The 20,312-nt window shown below is 47.8% G+C and overlaps 1 protein-coding gene across 2 annotated transcripts in view; it reads right to left on the minus strand.

The window, feature by feature from the left end:
* Window positions 1–19,278, minus strand: part of OVOL2 (ovo like zinc finger 2) — a 25,465-nt gene extending 6,187 nt beyond the window's left edge. Inside the window, exons 1-3 of one of the 2 annotated variants that reach the window (XM_017641217.3) lie at window positions 18,878–19,251; window positions 18,001–18,203; window positions 5,031–5,220 (exon numbers count right to left, since the gene is read on the minus strand). In XM_017641217.3, coding sequence (XP_017496706.1) covers window positions 5,031–5,220; window positions 18,001–18,203; window positions 18,878–18,977 — 493 coding nt within the window. In that variant the 5' untranslated portion in view covers window positions 18,978–19,251. Of the gene's footprint in view, window positions 1–5,030; window positions 5,221–18,000; window positions 18,204–18,877 lie in introns of both variants that reach the window. The other variant, XM_073236959.1, reaches the window with a different exon arrangement.
* Window positions 19,279–20,312: the final 1,034 nt, after the last annotated feature.

Raw genomic sequence — 20,312 nt, forward strand, 5'->3', positions numbered from 1 at the left:
TGGATGGAAGATAAAGCCAGAGGGCGCTGGGGGTGGGGGAGATAACCGCAGCTTTGACGGTGCCCTCCACCCCCTGCTGCCCCTGACCTCCAGTCTCAATTCCTCCACTTCTCTCTCGATCTCACATGCCTCTACAGGAATGGCAGGTGCCTTGAACTGACTCCTTTATTCTAGTCAGAGCCCTACAGTTGCAACAAATATGGGTTACACCCCCTGGCACCTCCCCACAAAGACTGAGCTGGGGACCCCACAGATGTGTGGGCCCTTTTCAACTGTTTATAGTGGCTTACGCTTTCTTCTCTACCACTTTTATATCGGCTGAAGTCTCATACAGAATAAGTAGTCATTTTACAACTAGAAACATAAAATACTTTCAATAAACGTTGTATCTGTCTGATGAGCTGGCACCTCTGGCCATCTTGGTAAACAAGGGCCCAGACCACACCTGACCCAGCTGGCCTTCAAGAAACGTGACTCTGCCTTCCCACCATGCTCCCAGGTGGTGCTTGTCCAAGAAGCAGGAGTCCAGGCACTTAGCCCCGGGTCTGCCCCTGCAAGTGGTGGTGATTATTTACTCTAAAATACAGACCTAACCCCCCACTTAAAAAACTAATCACTTCTTTCCAAGAATGGCCATTCTTAGGGTGCATCCCAGGTAATCCAACCTGAACATTTAAAAAAAAACCAAAAGAATATTCTCTAAAGAAAAACCCATGATATTTTTCACGGGCTGAGAAATGATTTCTTTAAAGCTTATGGCTTGCTTTGGTCTATTTTGACCAAAGGTGGGTCAACACCCATAATTCGCACGTGGGCCTCAGTGATCTTGTTTAACTTCACTTACACAGAGCAAGTCCCTCTGCTATGTGTGCAGTAGATGCTGGGGGTCCCGCATCCAGACCCTCTTTCCCGAACCAGTGCTTCACTCCCCAGTTATCATGCGTGCTCACAGCAATAGCTCCTGGCTGTTCCTTTCTCCAAGGAATGGACACGTGGCAACTGACCTCCCCGCTCCAGGGAGAGACAGCCTGTAGCCACTATGTGCCTGACATGGGTGTAGAAATGTCCATCACTTGTCGGTAGACAGGGCAAGCCTGTAGTGCCCTCACACTCCAGACCCAACAGGGGCAGGCTGAGGCCAATCCCTGCTCACCCTCCTCCCTTACAGGCCTCTCCTGAGGGTCCTGCTCCAAAAGAACTGTGGGCAAAATTGTAACACTTCCAGAGTATCTCGCCTGGCTTTAGTACATTTGCATATCCTCAGGGGTGGAGAGAAGCTCATCTCCATGTCAATGGGTAATTGCCTGGGCAACCGAGGGCGTGTCTGAACCTGAGAGGTTAAGGGGAGGGGCTGGCTTGCTCGCTGACTTGCCTCCTTCTGGAGCAGAGGAGAGAGAAGGCCCTGGGCTGCAGTTTGTAAGCAATAAACGGATTTTCAGCCCCTCCTATAAGAGTCACTGGAAGTATCACTGCTGAAAAACAGGAGGTAGAGCAGCTGGGAGTCTGGGGGGTACAGGCCACCCCATTCTTGCTCAGTCTGTGGACAGAAGGCACCACTGAACACACATGCTTAAGCTCCTCTGCAACCTGCTACACCTCAGGTTGGAGTGTGCGGCTTGTGCCAGGCCTGAGTTTCCCCTGATCTCACCTTCCTGTAGAGCAAGCAGGCTTCTAGAAGCTGAAATGCGGGACACCCCAGCCTTGGGAGAATGCTGAGTGAGGAAGGCACAGGACGAAAAGGGGTCAGAGAAAGGGACTCTGTGGCAGATAGAAGGTCATGAACATCAGGCCCAGCCCATCTGGTCCCCAACTCCACCAGCTGTGGTCATCTGACCTCCCCGAGCCCTTTCTCCTCACCTGTCAAATGGGTGTATCAACAACACCAGCTCTGTGGGGTTGTTTGAGATAACATGGTAGGTGCTGAGGGCCTGGCATGAAGGAAAGGGACCGTTTGTGGCTTGCTGCCACCTAAGGTGACAATGTAACTCTCTGCCCCTTCCTGCATCTCTCTGCATGAGGATGGTCCCAGAGAAACACAGGAGGGTGGGGGGGAAACTGCCTCAGAGTTGAGGGTCCCAAGATGGACCCCCAAACACAGAGAGGTGGGAGTTGAAAAATACCCCAGTTTCTGTACCCCTGCAACTATCCTGGGGTGCATTCCATGTGGCTCTTCAGAGGGTCCTCATTCACTTGCTTTTCTTGGCTGTCTTCCCCTCTCTTGCCCCCTCCCCACCCCAGTCTCTGTGCCCCCTGGAATCTCCCCACAAATAAACCGCTTACACTAGAGTGCCTGTGTCAGGGTCCCCTCCTGGGGGAACCCAAAACAAGACATTCCACATCTGCAATGCCCATCCTCCCTCTCTCCAGCTATGGAAATCTTAGTCATCCTTCAAGGCCCAGCCAAAAGGACACCTCCTCTGAGAAGCCTCGCTGGTGTCCTGTCAGAAACAATGCACTTTCCAGGCCACCCACATTTTCTTCTGTCTGGCACATGCGGTTTTTCCTGTGTCACAGTCAGATGTTTGAGTTATTTCTCCCTATGTTGGCTGAGCTTTCCATGAGCACGCAGGTGAGTCTGAGGGCCTGTCACATAGCAGGTCTTTGGAAACCTCTGCCAATTACTTGAACTTTCACTACTACTAATAGCATTTATAAATGCTTACAATATGTAAAGCACTTTGTATGTAATTACTGTCCTGAAAACTCATACCCATCACTTTAGGTGAGAGGTATTAAAACCATGCCCATTTAAATATGGACAAACTAATGCAAAAAGACAAGTAATTTAGGCAAGGCCGCACAATCAGCTAGCTCAGATCTGGAGTTCTTAACTCCTGTGTGACTGACTCAACTTGCAAACTCTTCTGGGAGAAGCAGTCACTCCCTTATATTTCCATTAATGGAGAATTAATAGTTACACATGAGGCAGCTCCTCCAGCTCAATGTTCATTCCAACTGAAGTTACCAACTGCCAGCAATGCTCTGAGCCCCCTTCACTTTGTCTTAAAGGCCAAGGTGGGCGAGTGGCTACAGAGCCCACCAGGCAAAGAGTTTCAGAAGAAACAGGCCATGTCCTCAAGGATATCCTCAGACAGAGATGAAACGCTGAGAAACTCTCCAGGACAACCAATGACAAATGACTGAGTGAGTGGTCCCATCTTCTCCAGCCCCTTGGGTCAGTTGTCTATGAGTCCAGCTTTGCAACCACCTTGTGGGTCCGCTGATAGCTTGGAGACTCTGCTCCACCATCCTCCAGGACCCCCACCATCCTCCGGAACCTCCACCATCCTGCAGGACCTCCCACCACCCCCACAGGACGCCCCACCACCAAGTCACTCCCTAAGCAACCACCCCACTCCAACCTAAAGTGCCAGCCTGGTCACAGAGAGGCCAAATTTTACTGCTGCACTGATGCTAGGGACTAAAACAGAGAAGTCTTGTAGCCAGACCCAAAAGAGTCCACACTATGGGATTCCATTTCCTTCACATTCAAAATGCGGCAATGGTAATTAATGCTGTCAGAAGCCTTACTAGTGGTGCCTTCTGGAGGAAAGAGGATAGAGACTGGAAGGAGGCCTGAGGTAGGGACAGTGACTTCTAGGGGCTGGAAATACTCTTTTTCTTGGTCTGGGTGCTAGTTATATGGGTGTGTTCGTTTTGTACAAATTCCTAACTTCATTAACCTATATCTGTACAACTGTGTACTTTCTTGGATGTCCATTATGTTTAAATGAAAACTTCACTTTAGAAGGATTTTTAAAAGAGAAAAAGAAGAAATCTTTTAGTATGTGCTCTCTAAGGTGGAGGACGCTCTCCCTGAATGAGGGAAATAGTCATGCCAGCACTCCAAGAACACAAGTGTGATAAGAGCTATGAAAAAAATCTGAATATGAAGGATCTGAGAGGGGCCCTGTGTGGGGACTGAGGATCTGGGAGTCCCATCTATTGTCCCACCTCCACCAAAGTGTCCAAGGAAACCCTAAACCCTGAGAGGACTTGAGGGATCAGGGAAACTACATAGGGAGCATGAGTGGTGACCAGGATGGGGTTGAATGGGTTGGGATTGGCAGTGGAATGGGCTAGCTGGGCTAGGATGGGGATCTTAAGATGGGATCAGATTATGAGGGGCTTTATATGCAGCCCATCAAGATGAAGTTCGGACTTCATCCTGCCCAGAGATGGGGATTTTTTAGCAGGGAAGAGGCAATCTTAGACTTCTCCTCAAGGGATCACCATGGCAAAGGTGTGGCCTGCTGAACACAAGCAGAAGTGGGCAGCAGATGTTTCTAAATTAAAACTAATGAGGCCATAACGAATCAGAAGGGCTGGGAGAGGTGCCAACAGGCAGCCCCAAGATTCTCTGTGAAATGAAATGATGAGGACTACATCCACACTTCCTAAGTAGGGAAACAGAGGCAGGTCCAAGGAAGGAAGCCACCTGCCTGCCAGGCTCAAGCAGGAAGCTTAGGCAACTCGAAGTGAGCTAAGCATTTTCTTCTCGAGCTCTCAGGAAAAATATGACGCTATTCTGAGTAGGTTTACCTCCCAAGAAAGGAGCATAAAATACCACTGGGGGTACCTCAAGAAACATTCTAGAGGTCAACCAGACCAGGGGCTAAACTATGGCACCCCTAGCGCCATGTCAGGCAGCCCAATTCTCAGGATGCTTCCAGTCAGTGAATTGTCTTGAGACTCACAGAGCTGGTATATTTATCCCCTCACACAGAGGAGAAAACACACTGATGGAGCGAGGGCTTGCCTGGCCCAAGGTGGCACAGCTAGTAGATGGCACAGCCAGGGGGGGTGAACCCAGATGGGCTGGCCCCAAGTGCCCCATCCTATTGTATTTCCAGAAATACAACACTGCATGCACCAACGCCAGCAGATTAATTAAGAATACCATCCAAAAAACTAACAAACAAGAAAACCCAATACTGCTCCCACCTCGTGACTTTGATCTTTGGTGGGAAAGAACAGGTACTCTTGACCAGAAAAACAAAACCGAAAGCAAAGACTGCACCCCTTCTCACCTGTATGTGTGCGGACGTGCCTCTTGAGGTCAAAGGTGTCATTGAAGCCCTTACCACAGAAGGTGCATAGGTGCCTCTTCACCTGGTTGTGACACTTGAGGTGCCGGTTGAGCATGCGCTGCAGGCGGAAGCCCTTGCCGCACAGATCACAGCTGTGAACCGCCGCATCGCTGCATGTGCCTGTGGTGAACTGGGACAGAGAGAGAGGCTGTGAGGGCCCTGGTGCAGGTGGTACACCCGGGGGCTGACCACTAGAATTCCAGGCAGGTTTTGGCTTTGGGGAAGGTGAAATAATTGGCAACTCCTCCCAGCATTCATTCCTCCTTCTTCCTTAGAACAGACCTCTGGTTTCCAGCTGGGCACATCCCCTCAGCTAAATGCCTACATTTCCCAGCCTTACTGATTAGCTTGGCTGATGAAATATAGTCTAAGTGGGAAGGATGGCGTCCTCTTCCTCCTTTACCCCTTCCTGCTGGCTAGAGCTTCGACAGCCCCCTGGGAGAAGGGGGAAGCCAGTGCTGAGGGAGAAGAGCAGAACGAAAGGAGTCCAGGTCCTGACATCATGGAGCCTGTGAAGAGTCTCCAAAGAAGGCCACAATCAAATCCTTCCTCCCTGTGCCATGAAGCTGCTCCACCAATCAAGAAATGGAGACCAGGTTTAAGTTCCAGGTCTTAAGAGACCTGGTAGCTTCCATGTCCTCCCTCTTGGAAGCCACATAAGTGCAAGCCCACCACGTTGTGAGGAAGCCCAAGCAGCCAGGTGGAGCGTGAGAGGCCCCATGCAGGAGCACTAAGGAGCCAGACATGAATAAGCCTCACTGGACCCCCTTGCCCAGCCCATGGCTGAGTGACTCCAGCCAGTGCTACCCAGGGTAAAAGTGCCTAACCCAGCCATGTCTTGCTTGGTTCCTGACCCACAAAACTGTCAACAAATATAACAATGACTTGGGGAGTGACTTGGTCAGGATCCCACAGCTTTTCCACCAGCAGAACCACAACAAACCCCCAGCTCTGGGCTCGCTGTCCTCTGTTCTCTCAGCTGTGTTTGCAGCCTCTGAGGAAGAAACCTGAATCTATAATTAGGTGGTGAAAAACATGAGATCTGACATATTCATTAAAGTTTCCTAGTTAATGAATCAGATCTTTGAAAGACTGATCCAATTGCTCAGCCAAAATTCTATCCATAAAGGGCCTAAAATACTTATTTTCATACAAACGTTATCAGCGAGAAGAGCTGGTCCTTTCCCAGCTCAGCATCCTCCAAGCCTCCAGTGCCCTCCCCTTTCATTCACCCTGGGCACCACCCTCCAAGACCCTGCTCAACTGTGCCCTTCCTGGCGCAGTTCTCCAAATTGCCGCTGTCCAAATTGTTCTCCGTACAAGACCAGTGCCTCACAAAAACTCGTGTGCACATGACTCCCCAGGGTCTGGTTAAAATGCAGGTTCTGGTTCGGGGGCGTGGTCAGGTCTAGCTCCTGCATTTCTAACCAGCATCCAGATGCCACTGTGATGGTCCACAGATCATGAGGCTAAGGGCAGTGGCCCTCACTCAGTCCAGTACTTTGTTCCAAATCACTACAGAGGATTCTCTTATGCTCAAATGTTTTCTTAGAGTTCATCTGGTTTCCTCAACTAAATGTTTGCAGAAGTCATCAGTGTCCCTGCCCCTGGGCCCCAAGCCCAGACTCACGCCAGTGCACAGTCAAAAGTATCAACAACCTGGCAGGTAGCAAGATACAAAGAGACTCCAGGGAGGCACAAGACCCCAGAACGAGGTTTTCCCATCATTCTCATCTGCTTCAAGCTTAATTTGTGTCAGCTGGCACCAACTGGTGCCCAGTCTCCAACAGGCCTTGCTTAGAGCTGGTGGGAATACAGTCACCAGGATGGTTTGTCCCCAAGAAGCTCCAGTCTAGTGGAGGAGCAGACCAGTCAAAAGGCCACTGCTATCTGGGAAGCCCAGGTAAAAGGGGCACCTTGGAGGGGCATCTACCCTAGAGGTAGAGCTTGAGAAGTGAGCTCCGCAGCCAGGCAAAGATGAGAAGAAAGAGCAGGGGAACGATGACAGAAAATTCCAGGAGAGGATAGAAGGAACGGGGGGAACTGTGTGTGGTTCTCCATGGCTGGCCTGAGCCCTGAGAGCTATGGTAGCAAAGCAGGGCAGGGCACCCTTGCAGCTCTCCATCAGGAGCCTAAAGGAGTTCAACTCTATTTAGAGAGCAAGTGGTGGGGTCACATTAATACAGGACAACCACAGGGGTTGAGCGTGATGATCCAGTTAAGTGGCTGTCCTAAGCCTCCAACAGCCTTGCACCCCCCAGCCCTGCCCTGCATTCCCCCAAAGCAGGTAGGGCCTGGCACTCGTCCTGAGGGAGACCCATCTCTGCTCAAGGCTTTCCTATTCATCACAAGGACTCATCATGGTCTCCTTCCTGTCCAGCAGTCCCCATTCTGGTTATTGCTTCCCTTAAAGGGTGTGAAAAGGCCCAAGTCTTGACAAATTGAATACTTGGAACTTCTCAAGGCCAAAGCTACACAAGATAGAGGTCATTTGAGAGGTAGTGAGGGGCTAATAAAATAGAACATAGACAACTGACCCTGGTAATTCCTATAAAAAACATGTAGAAAGCTAGAACTATCTTTTGAAAGTGCAGCACAATATGCCTAAGGACTCATCAACTACAGTTAAAATCTGAATTCTTTGTTTATTTTAATCCTTTTAGTAAATTCCTATTTCTAAATGTTCTGCATGTAACATGGATACCTTCTATTACAATCCAGGATGAAAATCTCAAATCAATGGCATTATTTCATTTGAAAAGAATAAAATCTTGAAGGGCAGAGGGAAAGGAGATTGGTGACAATTTAAGGGAGCGCAAAGTCAATGAACATAAATCTTTTTAACACCAGGGAGAAAACTGGAATAGGGGAGGGGATTGAAGACTGAGGGTACCCCATTCCCAAGGGATGCAAAAACAGAAGCCCTCTAAGTATGCTTCAGCAAAGGCAGTCTTTCTATTTCTCCCCCTTCATATACATCCCCATTTCACAGCATGGAAAACTGAGTTATCACACAATGATTCATTTAGGGAATTCTCCTGAGGCACCAATTTCTCCAATTCATGAAGCACTGCTTGCCACCTGTATATATATATATATGACTAATCCAGCCCCCAGACATCAACAAATTCTTTGTGAAGCCAGAAGAGAACCTTGCTGAAAGAAGATGTAAGGCTAATTAAATGCCTTGGCTAATGAAGCCAGCTTCTGCCAGACTAGTTCACTTCTCAGAAAGGAAGAAATATTTGTAGGATAAGTTCTTGAACAAGAAATGTATCCCACAGAGTATAGTTCACACATCATGTGCCTTGAAATTTGGCACATGATAATAGCAAAAGACTGGGAACTACCTTCATATACATCCATCAGTAAGGACTTGTTTAAAAAAAAAGGTTGTAGAACCATATAATTGAAGCAGCTAGAAAAAGGACAAGTGTCAAGGCCAGCCACCTGAGTGAGCCCCCAGAAGACTCCAGCCCCAGTTGTCATTTGCCTGCAACAGCAAGAGAAACCTCAAGCAAGAAGCACCAGCGGAGCCGAGGCATTCCACAGAACTGGAAAACAGAATAATAAATTAGTGGAGGCTACCAAATTTGGGTTATTTGTGAAGCAGCAGTAGGTAATAGTAGTAGATGTATCACATTACATCCAGGACACCAGATCTGCCACATTTTGGAATGTTCTCCCCCAGGATGGGCTGCATGACACAGAAGACACATCTGACTCCTAGGACGACATCCCATGGGCCAGACGACTGACAATCCGTCCCTGGGTCCCTGGGTCCCTGGGCCAGCTTTACAATGTTTACACGGGTTTATACCTAACACTCTACCCGCTAAAAGTTCAAAACAGGGCTAACCAACATTACCTTGTTATTCCATTCTGCAAGTGCTAAATCCAAACTAGTTACACATTATCTGTTAGTTACAAAATGAGAGTGAAAAGGAGAGACAAGAAATCATGAATATCAAATAAAAACCCTAGACCAGGCTAGTTATGTGACGTTATTTAATATCCATCCCTGGGCCACAATTTCCCACAGGTAAAAATGATAAAGTGGTTATTAGATGAATTCTTCAACACCAGGAGAATCGAAGAGCAGTCTCTTTTCCAAATTCCTAAATTCAAACACCCCACTTAGTCTTTGGGATGTAGGCAAGTTACTTGACCTCACTAAGGCTTAATTTCATCACCTGGAAATACGTACTGTAAGGATATCTGCCTCCTGGGGTTGTTAGGGAATTAAATTTAAAAAGCTGCTTGAAAAGGTTTATGCTCAGTAAGTCCTTAACTCTGAAAGTTTGACCAGCTCCAAAACTCTGATCCTTTAAGGTAATTGGTCAAAATCCCTTGTTTAGCTACTGGGCTTTTGAATTTTTCTCTTTCTGATGGGAACAAAAGGGAACCAGCCTGCAGTGCCCCCAACCCCACCCTACCCCGGCCCTCAGTCCTTCACCTGCAAATCTGAAATCCAAAAAGCCCTGAAAAACCAACATTCTCACATATCTGCCTTGACAATAAAACCCAACCAGAGCAGACATGAAGCTATGCAGACTTCATCCTGCTTGGTGTCAACATTCATGTGTTTTGCTATGTAAATTACTAATGTGCTTAATTACAGGGATTGCTCCAGCCCTACTGGGGGTGATACTTACACCATGCTACCTTTGGAAAAAGCTTAATAGTCTCCCCTGAATCCAAAATGAACAATTGCAAAAGGCTTATTAATGAAGTGGGGAAGCTACCACAGAGGGTAAGAGATGACATCAGTCTGGAGATTAATTCAGAGCAAGGAAGACAAAGAGTGAGCAATTCTCCAACTGTAGGGCACAGCGCTTTTTGCTTGCTGCCCTGTTTTTTGCAGGATCTTGGCTTTCATTTTAAAAAACAGACAAAGTTCCCTTCTAGTCCTTCTAAAACATGCACCTCTGCAGCCAAAACAAACTGACCATTGTTATTAGGGCTGCTAAAAACTTCAGGAGCATCCAGGGAGGTAGGGACATTGGCTGGCCCTCTGACCAATTTCAGAGCTGGTTAAGGTCACTTACCTGTCAAACTTCTAAAGGAAAAACAAAACAAAATCCTTTACTTTCTTGTGATGCTTCCACCAAACACGTTCATCAAATCAATGGTCTATTTCCCATGGGAGGGTACTGTGAGTCCAGGCCACCTTTTGGTGGCCATTTGGACAAGATTTCCACTGACACATTTGCCAGGCTCAAGCATTCAAAGCATGCTAAGCATACTGCCCCAATTCTTTTTAGATAAAAATTCCCTTGCTGGTTCTATGTACCCTTTCTTTAGGCTTCACAATTCTGCCATATGGCAGAATAAAGAACCTTCTCAAATGTAGAGATGATGAAGGGAATATATCCTCATAACCCAGAATAAACTGAGGCCAGAAGAGCTGTAACCTGACCATGGCCATGTGACTTGTAGGCCTGTGGGTCTGGGCATGATGTGGGAGAGAAGCAGGGGAATGAATCCTGCTGTTTGTCTCCTATTGTGGTGAGAAATAGCTGCAGATTCCTTCATGTCAGACTGTCAACACTAATGGCCAAAGTGTCAAAGATACCGCCCCCAATGCAACACAACAATGCTAAAAATAAGGATCCTGGGCTTTGCCACTAACTATCGTGGGATATTCAACGAAACCTTTCTCTCCTTGAAAATGAGGGGATTATGCCACATAAGCTTTAAAGGTCCCTATAGTGGATCCCATGGATGGGCATTCTCAGCACCGATTCCTACTCCTCAGGTGGGCCTTCCTGTACTACAGAGGATAGAAAGCTAGAAACTACATTTCCCAGACTCTCTTGCAGCTGCAGTTTTTAGATGTGGCTTGAGTTCCACCACTTATATGCATTACCAGGAGATTTGAGTTCTCGCCTGAGTTAATTGGGCAGAGGCAAATCTGTGGAAATTTTTTATACTTTCCATCAGCAAGAGCAGGCAGCCAGACGCAGCAGCTGTAGCTCCCTAGGTAGCCAAGTTCTGCAGTGTGGCTCTGCAAGATATTCCTGGGAGCTCAGTCTGATCTTTCTTTAGTCCCAATAATTAACCACTCTCTGCTTAAGCTACAGTGGATTCCTTTGTTTGCAACCTAACTGGTGCTATCCTGTCCAACAATAAAAACCCCTTCACCTAGATTCAAATTAAAGGCTGGTGCATTTAACACATTGTTCTCCTATCTTTTCCCCCTTTTAATAATTCATCTGTTTTTGAGCATCAATTCCAAACATTTTCCCACATCTCCCTTTTCTTCTTGCTTCCTGTTTTCCTCCAAATACTGTCATTTACATTTGGGGGCTCTTGACTCCTTCTTTCCTGACTGTAGTTCTTTATGTTGATTTCTGTCCTCCTATGAGTCAGGCATTAACTGTACCAGGTGCTGGGGATACAAGCCCAGTAGGAATGTCCCTACCTTTGCTAGTTCTGGAGTCAAGTCTGATCAGTCAGCTGCACAGCCAGGGAGATGGTTAGTAGGTTACAACGGGGGCAGGGGAGAGAAGCACCCAATTCTGTCTTGGGAGACAGAAGACAATAGGCAAGGAGTTAGGGATGGAGTTTATGTTCCCTTTCAAATATCAAATGGGTGTTTACTACTTAAGTCCACATGATTCACAACAATACTTAAAAATAAACTGACTGGCCATCACTATGGAATTCTGGTAAACCAACTGATTATCTTGGAAACTGGTAAATAAAGGGAATCTTATTGTGCCTTTCCTCAATGAATATCCTGTCTCATTGGGAAACCAAATAGCAGGTGAGGGTAAGTGTCTATATAAAATGATGGCTAATAAATGAAGGACAGAATTAGAATACTACTGTTTAGCAACCCCTACTAATCTAAAATATATAGACCCTGAGCATCAAGATCTGCTAACATCACAAAGAAACAACCAAGCACTATGTGCCTCTTGATGGAAACAGATATCCCCCACTGTGAAACATTTTAGCTAAAAAAAACCTGATCAAGCACCTAGGGCAGTGTTGTCCAGTAGAATTTACTGTGATGATGTTAATGTTCTAACCTATACTGTCCAGAATAGTGGCCACTAGTCACACATGGCTATTATCCACTTGAAATTCTACTCATCAATGGGGAACTTAATTTTTTTTTTTTTTTTGAGAGGGCATCTCTCATATTTATTGATCAAATGGTTGTTAACAACAATAAAATTCAGTATAGGGGGGTCAACGCTCAATGTACAATCATTAATCCATCTCAAGCCTAATTCTCGTCAGTCTCCAATCTTCTGAAGCATAACAAACAAGTTCTTACATGGTGAACGAATTCTTACATAGTGAATAAATTCTTACATGGTGAACAGTACAAGGGCAGTCATCACAGAAACTTTCGGTTTTGATCATGCAATATGACCTATAAACAATCAGGTCAAATATGAATATTCGTTTGATTTTTGTACTTGATCTATATGTTGATCCCACATTTCTCCTACTATTATTATTATTTTTATTTTTAATAAAATGCTGAAGTGGTAGGTAGATGCAAGATAAAGGTAGAAAACATAGTTTAGTGCTGTAAGAAGGCAAATGTAGATGATCAGATGATAAGGTGTGTGCCTATGGACTAAGTATTAATCCAGGCTAGACAAGGGCATCAAGACATCCACGGATGCAGAAGATTTCTCTCAAAGCAGGGGGGGTGAGGTTCTGAGCCTCACCTCTGTTGATCCCCCAATTCTCACCTGATGGCCCCCCTGCGACTGTGCCTGTCTTAGGTTGTTCCTCCCTTGAGGAATCTTACCCGTCTCTGGCTAACCAGTCATCTTCCGGGGCCATACAGGGAAATGTAAAGTTGGTAAGTGAGAGAGAAGCCATATTGTTTGCAAAGGTTAGCTTTTTACTTCTTTGCAGATTTATGCCCTGTGGCTTCTATGCCTAGCACTTGTCTCAAGGTATCTTTACCACCTGGAGGAATTATGATACTCGGTAAATTCGATATGAGGCACGAATTCTATTTAAGGGTTGTAATTAGGAAGGAAGAAGAAAAGCTATAGATGTAGCATACGAAGGAAACTTGGGAGGATTGATTATTTCTTTGACATATCTTCTTGTATAGTACCTTAAGTATGTATGGGTTTTAAACTACTAACTAATTTGCACACATATATTAACATAATAGGAATACGGTGACATAAACAAAGCAAATCTATAATTACCATCCATCTCCAGTGAAGCCAAGAAAACCATTTAGGCACCCTAGGCATTTGTGAAAATTTATCTATGATATGATGGATATTGTCCAACTGTACTTGAACCATCAGACAAATTAAAGCAGCCCATTTCTGGGATCTGTTCACATCCCATATGTTCTTTTAACCATAGATAGTCTATAGTCATGAGATTTTGGAGTGCTACAACTTGCACCCCTCCCAACTCCTGGTTGAGTTCCAACAGTACAGATCCGGTCAAATTCGTTGTCTCACTGTATGCACATGCCAGCCTAGACATCTCCCTCCTCATTCTTATGGCAAGTCCAGGAGATGGTGGGCTGGATGCAGCCACAACCGCAGCATCGTCCGGATCCCTGTGGAGGCTTTTTGATGATCATATCGTATCTTAGTTCATTTTCTGGGTATCCAAGCTAGGCCTTGATCTCCTGCATAGAAACAAACAGACCCTTTGCCCACACTTTGACATGCCCTCTATACCACTGTGCAGAACTCATTGGAGGTCAGCACACAGTAACTGCTTTTTTTTTTTTTTTTTTAAATTAAGAGAAAGGAATATTATCAGAAAAGAGTACCTCCATAGCTGATCATCTGACACCCTTTAAGTGATCAACATTAAGGATATTTAAAGCATGCGTTGATCTTTGATTTACCAATAGTTTTATCCTGTTAAGGAGTAATCCCCCTTTTTCTTCTTTCTTTCTTTCTTTTTTTTTTTTTTTTTTTTTTTTTCCTTTCTTTCTTTCTGGGGAACTTAATTTTTAATTTTACTTACTTTAAATTTAAATCATCACATGTGACTATAGCTACCATACTGGACAGTGCAGCTACAGATCCAAAAACCCATTTAGAGAAGATATAGGGGCCTAAGGATGAGAGACACTACAGCGATGCCTTTTCCAAACTCTAGATTGCCAGAAACTGTCCAAAGCAAGTTCCCCATCTCTCAACAGTTAACTTGTAAGGACATGGAAAAAAGATGGAGGGGAAATGTATAAATTAAAACAGACTTGAAAGACATGTCCATAATTACAATGTGTGGACATCAGGTGGACCTGATTCTGCAAACTGAAAAAATAAAGTATGAATTTATGAGACAACTGGCAATGCGAATACTATGTTAATACGGTGTGATCATGCATTTTGGTCTTTATTATTAAAGGCACTTTCTGAGAAATTTATGGTTGAAATAGTATGATATGTGAGATTTGCTTCAAAATCATTTGTTGGGGGTGGATGGGCAGGGCTGCCACAGATTAATGGTTGCTAGACCAGGTGACAAGTACTCTGCCTGTGACATTCTCCATAATAAAAATGATGTAAAAAAAAAAGGAAGACAGACTGCTCCATGTTCACACATCTGTTACTACTAGAAGATGTGGACTCAGAGCCAGGTAAAACACCAAGAATACTTTTGAAGGGATACTATACTCAATCCCTTCTGAAGAATCCTTGGGAGAGGCCAAAGGAAAAGGGAACAGAATGGGATGAGGCGAGAAGACAAATTCACTTGCAAGTCCATACTTGCTCCTGGGTCCCACCAGCCACTGTGAGTCAGGAATAAATAACATCAGTCAACTAACTGATTTAACTTCAGAGTTACTTTGTTTCTGATAAGCCTTCAGAAGGACAATGTTGATCTGGGTTTCTGGGGGTTTGTTCCACAGCTGGAGACCTGCAAATGGATCCAGCACAAAAGGGACTTAAAGCTGCATGGATCTGAGACCAACACTTCAAAAAATACATAATCTGTCCACTCCATCTGTTTTGTAAATGACAGATCCTCAGTAGTAAAGAGACAATTTAGTAACCTGCCCTTACTCACACAGTGAAAGGCTACAGACAGGCTGGGAAAGGCCTTATTTCCTAACCAGCACGGCTGACTCTTTTCTAGATACATTTATGAGAAATCAGGTTGGCAAATAGTTGTCCTTACTGCAGGCAACAAAATATTGGATATTAACAAAACTTGTTGTCACATCAGCTAACTTCCTATTGGACAGTTTATAGTTCCACACATTTTGCACTCATTATCTCATTTAATCTATGCAACACTACTGAGAGGCCCATCCTATTGTTTCTCCATTTCACAGATCAGAGAACTAAGACTCAGGACAGATAATGTATCTCATGGACCCAGCTGGTAAGATGGACCCAACTGAGGTTTTCCATCTCAAAAATGTTGAGAGCCCCTCCTCTGCCCATGCCTCTTGGTTTGGCCCCTTCACCACCTCACCCTATCCTAGCTGCTCACCTCCCATTCATTCCCTGACCCCAGCAGGCCCGTTTTCCATCCTCTAGTCCTGATACCTTTTCAGCCCTTTCCTCACTCAAGCTTTGGGCTCAGCCCATACTATCCTAACATCTGCTGCTCCCCTATCTCCACAACTCTTTCCACATCAAGAAACCTTCCCCTGCTCAAAATTTATCACATATTTATTTGTGATTCTGGCTTAGCATTCATTTTGCTGTAATAGTTAATAATTAATATTTGTGTCTCCCCAACAACCCAAATAATTCTAGCTAGTTATTAGGCACTTATTATGTCCCACTCTTAACTCATTTATCCTCACAGCTCTGTGAGATAAGTTTCATTATTATCCCCAATTTACAGACAAGGAAACTGAGGCCCAAGGGTAGAAACTTGTCCAAGGTCATACAGATAAGTGACAAAGCCAGAGTCTAGGGGCTTAACTGTTACTCTCAGGACATCCTGGAAGACCAGAATGGAGCACTTTTATCTCCTGGCTGCTTTGTACACGGAAGGCACTTCATGTTAATAGAATGTTGCCTCTCTGCAGGGTCACTGGCTCAAACTTGCCCTTCCTCAGGTCTATATGAGCCAACTACCTAGTGAGTGTCTTCAAGTCACTGAAACTAAGTCATTCAAACAATGCATCATGTATGGGCCTCATCCTTTAGTGGCTTTCCTCTTCTGGTTAAGAAACTAATTCTTACCTCATCCTGCTTTGCATAGAACTCCAGAATTACACACCATGCTAAATCATGGGCAATTTGGTCATTCATTTGAAAACAGCTAATACTGTTTCTGGAAACTTGGTCATCTTAACACCAGGATGTCTCCTATTTGCATCTAGAAGCTGAGAGGGAGAAGGAAGCTGAATGTTCTCAGTAAACAAAAATTCCTCCAGAAACTACATTAATGGTTGAGGAGCCCAGTACACCCCTTCTCCCAGGCTTGGGGGCAGCACAAGGACAAGATCATGGAAGTAAATTTGATTAACTGATTCCATTAATCCCAAGCTCCAATGTTTCTGTTTGCCTGGAACAAGAGAGATCTCCTAAACTATTAGTTAAGGGACTAGATCTTCCTCCTTTGCCACTTTTTTCCCAGGATAATCTGGGCAACTGGGGGACAGCGGGGCAAATTAGCTGCAGTCAGTCCCCAAACAACGTTGCAATTGTCCTTCCAGCCCAGTGATAAATATGCAAGTGGGGCACTTTGTAGAATTTCCTGGAGGGCAGAGCTACCAGCCTCCGGCAAACTGTCCCCTCCCACTTAACCCCATGCTTCTGGCCAGCTGACGTTGAACCTCAGCAGCCCACTGAAGACCAAGTGGCAGGCCTGCACTTAGTCGGCAGCATCCTTTTAAAGGTATCTTTCCTAAAGGATTCTAGCTCAAACTGCTAGCCTCAATTCTTAACCAAATGCTCCCCAGCCCTCCCCCAGGCAAACCCCAGGAGCCAGGAATATGCATAGGGGAGGGGTGGCCTCTTCCAGAAAAAGTAACCTAGTCTCTCCCAATCCAGGGCAAACGCTAGGGCTCCTCCCCCAATCCCTTCACTCCAGCCAGGGTCGGGACCGCCCAAGAAATACCGCCTACATCCAGTGCCGGAAGCCTCCAAAGGGTCGTACCGCGGCCCACCTATAACACCACTCCCTGGCTCCAGCTGGCTGTGAGCCAGTGGAATAGGATTCCTTAATTTTGGAGGTTATCAGATATCCTTGAGCAAATAATCATGGATGTTCTAAAAGCCAGATGCGCGTCGTATTGATGTCACCTACAATTCCAGAAGACTGGGTTGGGTGGGGAGTTGGTGGCTGAAGAGCGATAACAGAGGAGAACAAATACTCCAACCCACAGGGGGCAGGACCCTAAGTCAGTCTGTAAGGAACCCTTTTACCCATTAATTTAATGCAAGATTTGAGGGCCATGACAAATTTAAAGTGCCCAGCACCGACCTCGTGTCTAACGGGCACTGTGAGAGGTCCAGTGTGTTCAACTGACACCACTGTCTCCAGAACGCATGGGAAGGGGTGTGAGACTCAGAATTCAAACAACCCCAGAGGTTGAAATTCCTGAGAGCCTGGATCTCTCTTATCCGACCCTGGAAACCCCGACGGCCTAGTTATTTTTCAGACCCTGCGCACCGAGTGGGCTGGTGGAGGGAAGAAGAGGAGTCTGAGCCTTCCAAGCAGCTCCAGAACCCATTCGGGTACACTGGCGACTCGGGGAGCTGGCCCCCGGGGCGCAGGGCCGCGGGCGGCTGGCTACCCAGCAGGCGGGAGGGCGCGCTGAGGCATCCTGGCCGCGGCCCAGAGGCAGGTGCAAGAGCGGCGCGGCGGGCGCGCTCGGTGCACGGGTGCCCGGGTGCGCGGCGGGCGCGGCAAGGGAGCAGCGCTAGCCCCGCGAGCCCGACGCCAGGGCGTGGTGCAGGTGGCGGCGGGGGCAGAGTCGACACCATACCTTGATTTTCGACCTGGCAACGGGTCGCTGTATCGCCTCCAGGTGTCCACCCGAGCCCTCGGCGTCACCGGGCTCCGGGGTTCCGTGCTCCGGGGCGCGCGGGGACACGCTGCTCTCGGCGCTTCCAGGCTCCCCCGCGCTACTGCTGCCCCCGTCGCTGCGGCAGTCCTCTGGGGGGTCGTGCAGCAGGCGGCCGAGGCCCACTGAGGGAGGGGCCGCGCCCCGAACAGACACGCGGCGTCAGGCAGGCCCGGGCGCCCGCAGCAGTTTGACCTGCGGGCGGTGCCGCCGCCGCCGCCCCGCCGCCGCCCCGCCCCGGACCTGGGCACTTCGCCAAGTGGCACCTCAAGGGGGTGGACGAGAGTGCCCCCGGCTCGGCCCCCTGAGCGAGGTTGGGGCTTGAGGGCAGCGTCTCCGTCCCAGTACCCGCGCCCACGAGGGAATCAGGGCCTCGCGCTGCTGGGAACCCGGTGCGCCAAGTTTCCTTTCCCTGGGAATCGGAGGAAGGATCTGACCCTCACCCATCTAGCCCCAGGGGAGTTGACGAATCCTCGTGTAACCCCAGGAGGATGTGGGATTGGGGGGAGCCCTTACTGCCTTCAAATTTCCCTCTTGAGTCACCTCGGCCAGCGCAGCAGCCAACGGTCCGGCCGCCGGGCAATTAGAGGCGCCCACTAGGGGGAAGGGGGCGCAGAGCGTCTGGCTTTCCCAGCCTCTCGCTCTCGGTCTTTCCGCGCCTCACTGACCTCCCTCCCAACCCCCCAAGAGGGGGTCTGTGGTGGGGAGCCCAGCCCGGGCCGAGAAACCAAGCGGACCCGGCCGCCCCCGCCCCCACCCCGGAACCCCACGCCCAGGCCCGGCCCCGAGCGGCGCTCACCTGGGATGTAGGTGTCTGCCCTTTTCTCATCCGGGAGCTCATCCCAGCTGCGGACGGAGACCCCCGGGGTCCTCCTCTTCACCAGGAAGACTTTGGGCATGATGGGGCCCCCCTCCCCAGGCTGCGGCCCCCTCCTCCTTGCTGCTCTCCGCTAGGGGCGGCGGCGGCGGCTCGGTCCCCGGCTCCCGGCGGCCGCAGCCCACCTTCCCGCCTAACCTGCCCTCTCCCTCCGCCCCCCGCCGCGGCGCGGCCCGGGCCTCTGCCCCGCACGCCCGCGACTCCCAGCCTCCCGGCTTGGCGACACCTATGCCTTAAATCGCGGGTGAGACCACGCCGAGGAAAAAGTTTCATAAGGTGGAATAGAAAAGGCACCAGGAAACTTGGGAGTGAGCATGCGCCCTGCAACATAACGGTGTCAACAAGCTCGCTACCTGTCCGACCGGTTTCGGCGGCCGGGGCTGCCTGTTCCAGCCCTTCCTTAGGCATGAATGTGTGCAAAAGAATTTAACGTCTGATTCTTCCCCCCTCCCCTTTTTAAAAAAGGAAGGACGCTTTTAAATCAACCCGCCGCCTCATTCCCCATCACAGGGACCTTAAAGCGAACTCTTTGAGGTAAACTCCAGGTTTACCAAAAAGCATCGCTCCCCAAATTTGAGGCTTTTTACGAGTTGCCCCCACCCCATCCCCCGAACGTATTTGTCTCCGATGAGCAAGTCAGAAAATGGCTCAGTTCCTCTGGACTTGGTGGATCGTTCCCGGGCTTGTCGAAATCTTGGAGGGAGGAAGGAAGGAGGTAGCGGGAAGACTCCCCTGACTCAGATTTGGTAAAGCGGAAACTTGGGGGCTTAAGCTCCCCATCATCTACACCAGTACCCCAAATAAACACAGTAGTAATAAATTTTTTAATTCTGCGTCTTTAGCACACACTGTTATTACTGATTCACGCCGTACAGTCTAAAAAAAGTCGGCTGGCTCCACCAAACCACCCTCTGCCCCAAGACCTTACACCCACAACAGCCCTCTCACCCTAATTGAACGCACAATGGAAACAAAAGCCAAGCGAATGTTATGCAAACGCAGCTTTGATAAAAATTTCCTATCCTATCCCACTCCCATTGCCTGCCCTAACCGCCCGCTCCCCAAATTCTGGAGATTTGCTAGAATGCAGTTTGGCTGAATGAAAGTAAAATCCCCAAATTCTGATACTGGGAAGTATCTTTCCCAATAAAGTAAATAAGGGTACATCCCCTTACTGCCCCTACTTGGGATGACTGAAGAGCTTTATGTTTATTTTTGGTTTTGGTTTCTCTCATCTACCTTTATACCTGGAAGGGAAGGAAGGGAGGGGAGTTGGTAAGAGAAACACGCCAAGTTTCTAAGAGCAGCAGTAACCACAATGCGGGGCGTGCTGCCCCTCCCACGGCCCCTGCTCTGG

Source organism: Manis javanica, chromosome 5 (genome assembly GCF_040802235.1).
Source record: "Manis javanica isolate MJ-LG chromosome 5, MJ_LKY, whole genome shotgun sequence".
In the NCBI taxonomy this organism is placed as follows: domain Eukaryota; kingdom Metazoa; phylum Chordata; class Mammalia; order Pholidota; family Manidae; genus Manis; species Manis javanica.